The sequence below is a fragment of the Hypanus sabinus genome, chromosome 5 (assembly GCF_030144855.1).
Source record: "Hypanus sabinus isolate sHypSab1 chromosome 5, sHypSab1.hap1, whole genome shotgun sequence".
NCBI lineage: Eukaryota > Metazoa > Chordata > Chondrichthyes > Myliobatiformes > Dasyatidae > Hypanus > Hypanus sabinus.
Window position 1 is genome coordinate 178473008 of NC_082710.1, and position 11625 is coordinate 178484632.

Sequence of the window (11625 nt, forward strand, 5' to 3'; positions counted from 1 at the left end):
ACCCTCTCCATCTGCCCATCACCTACACACTGCTCCCCCACACTCCATCTGCCCATCACCCACACACTCCTCCCCAACCTCTCCATCTGCCCATCATCCACACACTCCTCCCCACCCTCCCCATCTGCCCACCCCCCACACACTCCTCCCCATCCTCTCCATCTGCCTACCCCCCACACAGTCCTCCCCACCCTCTCCATCTGCCCACCCCCCATACACTCCTCCCCACCTCCCTCCCTTTACTCCAGGTTCCACTTTCCCCTCCTGTCAGATTCCAAAATCTTCAGCCCTCTGTCGCATCTCACCTCCCAGTATCTGACAGATTTCTACTTTCCACCCCTCCCTTATCTATCAACCCTCCCTCAGTTATTACCCCTCACCTGGATCCACCCCTGCCCATTTCCCTCCAGAGATGTTACCGGACACGTTGGCAGACCCCGGCACTTTGTGTGTTACCACCACCACATGTCCCGTGTTACCAAGATTCACCCTGACCTCCCTCTCCCAGTCAGCACCACCACCACTTGTCCCAGTTACCCTGTCAGTCCCGGTGGACTTTTGGAACTGGGGGAGCCGGGGAGCTCAGGACCCGCCGCACGCGGCTGCTGCTGAATCCGCAGTGTTTCTGTTCCATTGACGGACGCGGTGAACGAGTTAAAATTAATGGATCGATAATTCTCACATTGTGTTTATTTCACTCTCTGCACATTTATATTTACACTGACTGACTCCTGACAGCGGTCCCGGACCCGACCCGTTTACAGTCCCGGAGCAGAACCGGAGCAGATTCTCAGCCACTGGTTTGTATCCCAAGGCCCGAAGGAAGGATAAAGTTTCTCCGTGAATTTATTCCCAGTGAAGGTGTGGAGATGGGACTTGGTCTCCGCGTTGTAAAATGAAACTGTCCCGGACTCGTAACTGAGATAAACTCCCACCCTCCCGGGGATGGGACCGGCAGGGAGACGGGACTCAGGGGAGGTGAGAACCCCGAACACGTCATCAACCCGCCCGATGATCCAGAATCCGGTCTCCGGACTCACTTTGACCCCTCCCTTCCTCTTCACAGACTCTGCGGCGACTCCCAGACCCCAGCGCCGATTCCCCGTCACCTCCGCCTCCCAGTAATGTCTCCCCGATGTGAATCCCTCCGATCCCAGCACACAAAGCCAGTCTGTGAACCTCTTCCATGTGTCAGGGAGATTCCTCCGGGTCCCGGTCCGTCTCACACTCTTCCGATCCTCAGACACCTCGAGCAGCGAATTCGCCGTTTCCACATCCAGGGTGACAGAGACTGGGGGGAGAAGCAGAGAATTAGAGAGTCCCCAGGGACCGGGGGAGACTCGGGCAGCGTGGCCCCGGGACCGGGGAAGACAATGACCCCCACCACCCTGCAACCCCTGATTTAATCTGAGCCTGACCATGGGACAAGTTACAATGACCCCCACCACCCAGCAACCCCTGATTTAATCCGAGCCTGACCATGGGACAAGTTACAATGACCAATTAACCTGCCAACCAGTTCAGGTTTGGACTGTGCAACTAATGCACCTGGTAGAAACCCACGTGGCCATGGGAGAACGTACAAACCCCTGACAGGCAGTAACAGGACATGAACCCGGGTCGCTGACAACATAAGGATGTAACTGAATGAGAGAGAGGCTGAGACCCTGTCAGAGTCTGCTAAGTTAGCAGACGAGTCTGCTTTAACCCACAAGGTAAAGTTTTTCCCGAGCAAGAGTTACCAAAGGAGTAGCAGGGATAGCAAAGATAACCCACCGGCTAAACTAGAGAGTAAACCGGGGACTAGTGATAAAAGTCAGGAGGAAGGGAAGCAGTCAAAAGAAAAATTTCCCAGTTTCAAGTGTTACTTTTGTGGGAAGCCTGTTCACGCAGCAACCAATTGCTTTGCTATGAAAAGAGAAAAAGGAACAGCGAGAGAGGAAACCCCAAATGCCTGCGTTCAGACGGTTAAAACACCGCTGAAGAAGGAGGGGTCTGACCGAGTTGAAGAGGGACTTGAGAGATTTATTTCAAATGGGTTTGTGTTTGTGAAGGAGGGATCAACTCCGGTTCCAGTGAGAATCTGGAGAGATGAGCTTTTCAGTCACTGATATTAAAGACTGTTTTGGAGTTCGGTGCTGAGATCGAGATTTGAGAGTTAGGGGGCAAAAGTTTAAGGGTAACAGGAGGGGGAATTTCTTTACTCAGAGAGTGGTAGCTGTGTGGAATGAGCTTCCAGTAGAAGTGGTAGAGGCAGGTTCGGTATTGTCATTTAAGGTAAAATTGGATAGGAATATGGACAGGAAAGGAATGGAGGGTTATGGGCTGAGTGCGGGTCGGTGGGACTAGGTGAGAGTAAGCGTTGGCATGGACTAGAAGGGCCGAGATGGCCTGTTTCTGTGCTGTAATTGTTATATGGTTATATGGTGAAGTGAATATTATCAAAGGTATTGGAAAGGGGACTGAGACCGTGCCTTTGCATAAGATAATTCTGAAATGCGACTTGGTATCTGGACCAGTCACAATAGGGGTGCGGTCTGAACTACCGATAGACAATGTTGATCTCGTACTCGGAAATGACCTTGCAGGTGGGGATGTTTACCCAGCAGTTCAGCTAGCCAGTGAGCCTGCTGCTGCTGAGGGCCCGCCCAGAGATGCTGATGTGTATCCCGCCTGCGTGGTCACTAGAAGCATGTCGGAAAAGGCTGCTGATGCTAATATTGATTTATCTAGACTTTCCTACTGTCCCTAAACCAACAGGACTTAGAGGGTAGTAAGGAGGATGAGAAAGACGTCTTTACTGAGGAGGGAATTTATAGAAGAACTAAATAAAGATCCTGAAATTGTGGCTTTAAAAGAGAGAGCTCTCTCTGAGGATGAAATTCAGAAAGAGTCAGTGGGATATTACCTTAAAGATGGGGTGTTGATGAGGAAGTGGACATCAGCCACCGTGCCTGCAAGTGAGGATTGGGCTATTGTGCATCAGGTAGTGGTTCCAAAAGTTTACAGGGCTTAAGTTTTAAACCTGGCCCATAAGATGCCTTTAGGTGGACATTTCGGAGTAAAGGAAACACTGCACAGGATGATGAGGGAATTTTATTGGTGTAACGTGAGGAAAGATATTGTTAATTACTGTACAGGGTGTCATACGTGCCAGGCGGTGGGAAAACCTAATCAGGCCATCCCTAAGGCACCACTTCAGCCGATACCTGCGTTTGGTGAACCATTTTCCAGGGTCATCGTGGATTGTGTAGGTTCATTGCCAAAAACTGCAGCTGGTCATCAGTACTTGTTAACAATTACGTGTGCTGCATCTAGGCTCCCTGAAGCCGTGCCTCCCAATGTCTAACCATGTCAGCAACTTCCCTATAATACCACGGGCTCTTAACTTGGGAAGCAGCCTCATGTGTGGCACCTTATCAAAAGCCTTCAGAAAGTCCAAATATACAACATCCACTACATCCCCTTTATCTATCCTACTTGTAATCTGCTCAAAGAATTCCACCAGGTTCGTCAGGCAGGATTTTCCCTGAAGGAAACCATGCTGACTTTATACCATCTTGTCCTGTGTCACCATGTGCTCCATCACCTCATCCTTAACAACTGACTCAAACATCTCAGCCACTGAGGTCAGGCTAACTGGTCTATAATTTCCTTTCTGCTGCCGTCCTCCTTTCTTAAAGAATTTTCCACTCCTTCGACACCATGCCAGACTCCAATAATTTTTGAAAGGTCATTTCTAATGCCACCATAATCTCTAATGCTACATCTTTCAGAACCCTAGGGTGCAGTTCCTGTGGTCCAGGCGACTTATGTACCTTTAGGTCTTTCAGCTTTTTGAGCACCTTCTCTCTTGTAATAGTAACTGCACCCACTTCTCTTCCTTCACACACTACATCAGGCATACTGTTAGTGTCTTCCACAGTGAAGACTGATGCAAAATAGTCATTTAGTTCATCCCCCATCTCCTTGTCCCCTGTTATTATTTTTCCTGCCTCATTTTCTAGCGGTCTTACATCCACTCTCATTTCTCTTTTATTTTTAACATACGTGAAAAAACTTTTACCATCCACTTTGATGTTATTTGCTAGCTTGCTTTCACATTTCATCTTTTCCCTTCCAATGATTTTTTTAGTTGCTCTGTTTAGGTTTTTAAAAACTTCCCGATCCACTATCATCCCACTAATTTTTGCTTTGTTATATGTCCTTTCTTTTGCTTTTACAATAGCTTTGACATCCCTTGTCAGTCATGGTTGTACTATTTTACAATTTGAGTATTTCTTCATTTTTGGAAGAAATGAAAACATACTCACGTCCTGCAGCTTCCTCATTTCCCCAGAAACACACACCATTGCTGCTCTGCTGACATCCCTGCCAGCAGCTCTTTCCAATCTACTTTGGCCAACTCCTCTCTCATACCACTGTAATTTCCCTTACTCCACTGAAATACTGCTACATCAGCCTTTACTCTAGTGATCACCAACCTTTTTAAGCCCAAGCTCCCCTACTTCGGTCATAGTCAAAGGTGACATCGACCCCCAGATTGATTAGTTACACACATGCACACTGGGGCAGAAAAGACCGGAAGTAAAACCCCGCAACCCGGAAGTAGAAATGATGTATAAACACCAGGGGTACCCACCCTTTTTTGCACCGCGGACCGGTTTAATATTGACAATATTCTTGCCAACCAGCCGACGGGGGGTGGGGGGATGGGGGTTGGGGATTAAGCACGACCGGAATACAGCGATACTCAAAGCAGGTTCCTTATGTCCAGTCCATTCCACAATTTAGTTTTTGCGGCTCTCGGCACTTAGCTTTTGTCCCACTTGCTCACGTTTTCTCCACTCAAAAAACTCAGTGGGTTTGTCTTTAAGTCCGGGGTGCTTGGAATCAAGGTACCGAAGCAGTTTTGAGGATTTCATCGCCTCATTAGACAGCCTCCAGGCCCAAACTGCAGCCTCCGCCTGCCCGCCCGCCACCAGACACCCTGGCCGGGTGCGGTTGGTCATGGGTGGGGTGAGAGGACAAGGTCAGGTCCGGAGGTCCCCGTGCCGGTTCCAGTCCGGAGAAAGCGACAGAGCGGGGAGTATGACAGGGTGCCTGCCCCCCCCCCCTTGTAGGATCTATCGGCCGACAAAAGTTTGTATCAGCAGATCGCAGCGAGGTAGCTGCTCTGCTACTTACGGAACCCTGAGCCCGAATTAGATCGTCTGTGAATGTTTTAGCACCGGGTTCCCCACGAACATTCGGTGTGGTGAACAGGTTTAGAGGTGGCGCCCACCTCTCCGCACTCCAGGCCAGTACCAACGGCACTTCTCACCGGCCGCGTGAGGAGAACCAGTGATTCCTGGCGCGAGGGTATCACTGCGTTTAGGCATCTGATGACCTCGCGTGGGTTCAAGTTCAACAGTGGGCGTGACAGGGAGTGAGGAAAGGTGCAGCTGACTCATATCGTTTCCTCGCGGCCCGGTGGCTGGGGACCACTGAATTACACTGTGCAAACACAAAGTACACTACAGATGCTGTGGTCAAACCAACACGTACAAACAAGCTGGATGAACTCAGCAGTCAGCAGGTTGACTGCTCGTTTCAACGGACGCTGCCCGACCTGCTGAGTTCATCCAGCGTGTTAGTACGTGTTGAATTACACTGTGTAATGCGGGGGAGCTACACACATGCGCACTGGGCAGAAAGAACGGAATAAAACCCCGCAACCCGGAAACAATCTCTCAACAGTATTTGTGTATTTATTTTTGAATTTTTTTCGGGATCTACTGGGAAAGTCCCAAAGATCGACCGCTACTTTACTTGCTCCCTATCAAATTTCAAGTTAAACTCAATCATACTGTGATCACTGGTTCCTCAGGGTTTTTTACCTTCAGCTCCCTAATCGCCTCTGGTTCATTACATAACAGCCAATCCAGTGTAGCTGATCCCCTCGTGGGCTCAATGACAAACTGCTTTAAATGCCATCTCTTAAGGATTCAACAGAATCACCCTTGAGATCCATTATCAGCCTGATTTTCCCAATGGACCTGCATGTTAAAATCTCCCATGACTACCAGAACATTGCCCTTTTGACACAGCTTTTCTATCTCCTGTTGTAATCTGTGGTCCACCGCCCAGCTCTGTTGGAGGCCTGTATATAACTGCCATCAAGGTCTTTTTAACCTTGCTGTTTCTGAACTCAACCCACAAGTATTCAATATCTTCCGATCCAATGTCACATCGTTCTACTGATTTGATGCCATTCTTTACCAGTGGAGCCACTCCACCCCCTCTGCCTACCTTCCTATCACTCCGATATAATATATAACCTTGGACATTCAGATCCCAACTACAACCATCCTTCAGCCACAATTCAGTGATGGCCACAACATCATACCTGGCAATCGGTAATCGTGCAACAAGATCATCCACTTTATTTCTTATTCTACATGCATTTAGATACAACAGCTTGAGTATCGTATTTGCTGTCCTTTCTGATTCTGCATCCCTAAAGTTTTGATACTCAGCCTGTTGGCTGCAACTGAGTTCCATCACCTGCCTGTCCTTCCTGACAGTCTGACTGCAGGCTATCATTACCATTTTTACCATCCGTCCTATCCCGAGTCCCTTCACTCCAGTTCCCACCCCCCTACAAAATTAGTTTAAACCCTCCCCAACAGCTCTAACAAACCTGCCCGCAAGAATATTGGTCCCCCTCGGGTTCAGGTACAACCCATCACTTCTGATCAGGTCATACCTCCCCCAGAAGAGATCCCAATGATCCAAGAACCTGAAGCCTGCCCCCTGCACCAGCTTCTCAGCCACACATTTACCTGCCAGATCACCCTGTTTCTACCCTCACTGGCACGTGGCACAGGCAGCAATCCAGAAATTGGTACCCAGGAGGTCCTAATTTCTGGATTAGAGAGAGGCAAGAGTGGATATCGGACTGCTGGAAAACAATGCTGGAGAGGTAGTAATGGGGGACAATGAAAGCGTGGATGAACTGAAGACGTATTTTGCATCAGTCTTCACTGTGGAAGACACTAGCAGTATGCTGGAAGTTCCAAGTGTCAGGCGACGTGAAGTTAGCATTACTAGAGAACAGGTTCTTGGGAAATGGGAAGATCTTTAGGTAGCTGTCACCTGGACTAGATAGTGTACATGCCAGAGTTCAGAAAGAGGTGGCTGAAGAGATCATGGAGGCATTTGTAACGATCCTTCAAGAATTACTAGATTCTTCAATGGTTCTCGAAGACTGGAAAATTGCAAATGTCACTCCACTGTTCAAGAAGAGAGAGAGAATAAAGGAAACTCTAGGCCAGTTAGTCTGACCTCAGTGGCTGGGAAGATGGTGAAGTTGATTATTAAGGAGGAGTTATCAGGGAACTTGGAGGCACATGATAAAATAGGCCATGGTTTCCTCAAGGGAAAATCCTGCCTGACAAATCAGCTGGAATTCTTTGAAGAAATAACAAGCCAGATAAACAAAAGAGAATCAGTTGATGTTGTGTACTTGGATTTTCAGGAGGACTTTGACAAGCCATATTTGGCATCTAATTATGACTTAGTAGTGTCTCATAAACAAGCACAAATGAATCTTATGTTTTACCGTGTTTAATGTCGCCAATCACTTCTTCCGATGCTATGTCGAGCAAATAGGGGTGATCGAATTTTTCAACCAATAGGGCACCATCTGTCACTGACAATGTCTGGGTATCATCACTAATCCTGTAAATATTATACAGATGGTTATAAACTGAACATCAGTGATATTTGAACTATTTTACAAATCCATACAGAGTTTCAGTAAAGACCATGTCCTACCTCCTCTTCCAACGAGCTTCCTCCTGAAATAAATAAAACACAGATCTCAATTGACTGAGACTGACCGTCAGCATCCGAACAGCAGGAATCTGAGACAAGTTATTAAAAACTGCTGAAAATTCCCACTGAACTCATTCCCACTAACACGAACAGAGAAAGAGGGACATTGAACCATGGGAGAAAGTACAAGGAATATTTATGAGAATTCTACGATAACTGAGAGAAGGAACTCACAGGAGAGACTGGACAGGTTTTAAGATTCTGAATGTATTTGATCGAAAATATTTCTGCTTGTGTGGAGACAATAAGTCAAAGATAAAAACATCAGTTGGTCGTTAATAGATCCCACAAGGAATGTCATGAAGAGAATGTGGAACTCACTGCTACAGGAATGGCTGAAGTGGAACAGCAGAGATTGAATGTAATGAGGGACCATGGAGTTGGGGACACTGTTACTGGGTGTGGTGAGTAGGTGGGAGGAGGCTTGTGCACCAGGGAAACTGATAGGAGAGAATGGACAGAAAGTCCTGTCTCTGATGAAAATGGGATATAATCTGAAGAAGAATATTTCTGAAAAACAAAAGACAGTGCAAAATTCTCCAAAACAATGAACCTGATACAAACCAGATATAGATGGTAAATCCAATGTGTAGGTCACATTCTGGAATTCAACCTCAGTTCCCACTGATCAACAGAGAGACCCTCACACCCACTGCACCAGACACACTCACAGTCTGTGACTGCAATAGGATGTTACTCTGAGTCTCAGGGGATATTATACGTGGGAATCACAGAAACGATCACCAGTTCAGTGCTCTGATCAGAGTAACTCATTCCCAAGAAGGATGCAGACTGTCCAGCGATGTACAGATGTTATGAGAGGCCGGTTTGGAGACAACAGCCCTGAACAGTCAAATCATCATTCTGGTTTTAATCAGTTTACAACTCCAGTATCAGTAAATCCCACACTGAGTTAAAATACATCATTTTGTGACTATGTACTTTTACAGGACCAAACTGAAATCTCTCACCATGAGGAATATGATATTGTCTTGTTGATCCATCTGTTCCTGTAACTTTGAGATTTCCTCCTGAATAGAATTTAGTTTCTCTTGAATCTCGCGAAGATTTTTCTCCATTGGATTCAGAATCCTCTCCTCTTCTTCTCTGAGATCTCGGAGTGCACGCTGCTCTTTCTTGGTGAGAATCCGGCGCAGTTCATCAAACTGGGATGTGATGTGGGACTGAACGCTTTGTGACTGTTCCTGTCAAATGAAAGGAGAGGCTGGTTTATTATCTGGCCCTGATGTATTTCCTTATGATATGGAAGGGTCTGTCCAGCCCACTATCATCCAAGAGGACCACAACCTTGCCGTTGGGTTTGGAGGCTTCTGTGCCTCAATGACCCAAAGAACTCTGTTGGCTGGAATGTGGGCTTTATGCTTTGACCCCTGTTAGGGTCACCCATGCCAAACAGGTCAAAGGGTAGAGGCCAGAGTGAGAGTGGTCCACTGGTCCTCCAGGTTCATGGGTTCAGCTCAGGGCTAACAACACTGACTGGTAAAACAAAACTGTTACGGAAACAATGAAGAGTCTTTCTACATCTGAGTGCCATGTTATTCCCGAGTCTCCACTCAGGACCTGCATGACTGACAGTAGTGAAAACCGAGAAGCAGCTACTGACATGTTGAATGAAGACATGAACACTGCCGCAGATGGAGGAACTTCATTGCTGTCCCAAACACCAGTGGCAGAACAGGCAGAGAGTGAGTGGTTCCCAGATCTTCATCAGAGTTCCCTGAAACCCAGTCTTCCTCACTGACCCATTAACTCCCACCTGATTCACATACAAACCCCTTCACAGGGTTAATTACAGTTGCCAATTTACTGTTCAACCCTGAACAGTCAAAACATCCGTCTGGTTTAAATCAGTTTACAACTACATTGTCTGTAAATCCCACATTGAGTTGATTGTCGGCTAAAAGAAGGTACCGGTTACTGAGAGAACGTGCAAACTCCACGCAGACAGCACCAGAGGTTAGGATCGAACCCAGGTTACTGGAGCTGCGATACTCTGCTATTCTGCATTAAAGGGAACAAAACTACATAACAAGATTGTATATTCTGCTGAGGAAGTCTCACCCGAACTCCAGAAATCTTCTCTTTCTGTTGCTGTTCCATTTCCTGAAAGTCTGATTTCTTTTTTGCGAGAGAGTCCAAGGAAGATTTAACCCGATCCTGGGAATTAAAGAGTTAATGGATTAGTCAAAACAAAAAGACAACATAAACAGACGATCGAAAGCGAGTTAGTTTTACCTTGTAGATTTCAGCGGCTTCCTTAACCGGCATGAAGTTGTGAGACTTGTGTTCCCGCGCAGTCGCACAGATCAGGCAGATCAGTGTGTCGTCCGTCTCACAAAACGGCTTCAGTTCTTCCTCATGTTCCTCGCAGTGAAGTTTACTTTCCTTCCCTTTCGGATTCAGGTTTAGTTTCCGAGCTTTCTCAGACAGATTTGCTAAAGCCCGACTGACCCTGAGGGTGCGGTCTGCAATCTCCTCTCTACATTCCGGGCAGGAGTTTCTCTCCTCCCTTTCCCAACACTGTGTGATGCAGGAGCGGCAGAAGTTGTGTCCACACTCCAGTGACACCGGATCGGTGAAGAAATCCAGGCAGATGGGACAAATTACCTCCTCGGTCCAACTCTCGAACAGTTGTTTCGAAGCCATGTTAACTCCCGGTACTTCCGGGTTCAGGGTCCTTTCACTTTCGGGCGCTGCAGAACCCAGCAGTACCGGGAATGTCCACTAGGGGCGCTGCAGACTCGGGAATGAACAACGTTGCTCCAACTGTTCTCTGGGCAGGAATCGCGGCAATTTCCACGTCAGGGTGGGATCAGAAATACATTACAGAGGTCTGAATATAAATGAACCCGGAGTGCGGAGCCTGGATCAGTGTAAAGTAGAACTGAAAGGGACAATTCCTGAAAAGCGAGATAGACAGTTGGCCTATGTCCCTGCCTGCTCCAGCCCCACTGAACTTGTCCTCATACATTGTCTCCATTCTAAACCCTTCAGGTCAATCCCTCCCAACCCACATCCGCGACACTTCTCATGCCCTCAATCTCCTCAGCAATTTTCAATTCCCAGACACTGACTGCCTCATCTTCACCATGGATGTCCAGTTATAACTTCTATCCCCCATCAAGAAGACCTTACAGCTCTCTGTTTCTTTCTCAATAAAAGAACAAACCAGTTCCCCTCCAGCTGGAAGGACTGGTGCTCACCCTCACCAATCTTCCTTCCGTCCTCCACCTTCTCCAGACTCGAGGGCTATCCATGGGTATCTGCATGAGCCCCAGTAATGACTGTCTCTTTGTTGGTTACGTAGAACAGTCCATGTTCCAGGCCTTCCCCAGTAATGCTCCCAAATCTTCCTCAGAAACATTAATGACTGCATAGGTGCTGCTTCATGCACCCAGGCCGAGTTTATCAATTTCATCAACTTTGCCACTAACTTCCACCCTGCACTTGAATTCACTTGGTCCATTTCAAACACTTCCCTCCCCTTTGCCCTTCTCTCTGCCTCCATCTCTGGAAACAAACTGTCAACTGACATACTTTATAAAGCTACTGATTCCCACAGGTACCTTGACTATACCTCTTCCCACCCAGTCTCCTGTAACTTTTCTAAACTCCTTCATTTCCACTGAATCTGTTCCCAGAATGTTCCCTTCCAGAACATCAGGTATGTCCTCTGTAAAGAACGGTTTCCTTTCCTCCGCTATTGATGTTGCCCTTACATGCATC

At 47.4% G+C, this 11625-nt stretch overlaps 1 protein-coding gene across 1 annotated transcript; it reads right to left on the reverse strand.

Annotated features, from left to right (window-relative positions):
• Window positions 1-378: 378 nt before the first annotated feature.
• On the reverse strand, window positions 379-10561 carry LOC132394675 (zinc-binding protein A33-like). Its single transcript, XM_059971044.1, has 6 exons — window positions 10135-10561; window positions 9961-10056; window positions 8850-9083; window positions 7819-7841; window positions 7604-7722; window positions 379-1291 (listed from the first exon to the last, which is right to left on the reverse strand). The coding sequence occupies exons 1-6, from the start codon at window positions 10543-10545 to the stop codon at window positions 759-761; spliced, it is 1416 nt and encodes a 471-aa protein (XP_059827027.1). The 5' UTR covers window positions 10546-10561; the 3' UTR covers window positions 379-758.
• Between the last annotated feature and the right edge of the window lie 1064 nt (window positions 10562-11625).

Coding starts and splice junctions, on each gene's coding strand:
- LOC132394675 (XM_059971044.1), bottom strand. CDS start 10,545: ATGGCTTCGAAACAACTGTTCGAGAGTTGGACCGAGGAGGTAATTTGT. Junction 7,842..8,849: donor ACAATATCATATTCCTCATG/GTGAGAGATTTC, acceptor TATTTATTTCAG/GAGGAAGCTCGTTGGAAGAG. Junction 1,292..7,603: donor GATTGGCGACATTAAACACG/GTAAAACATAAG, acceptor TTCTCCCCCCAG/TCTCTGTCACCCTGGATGTG.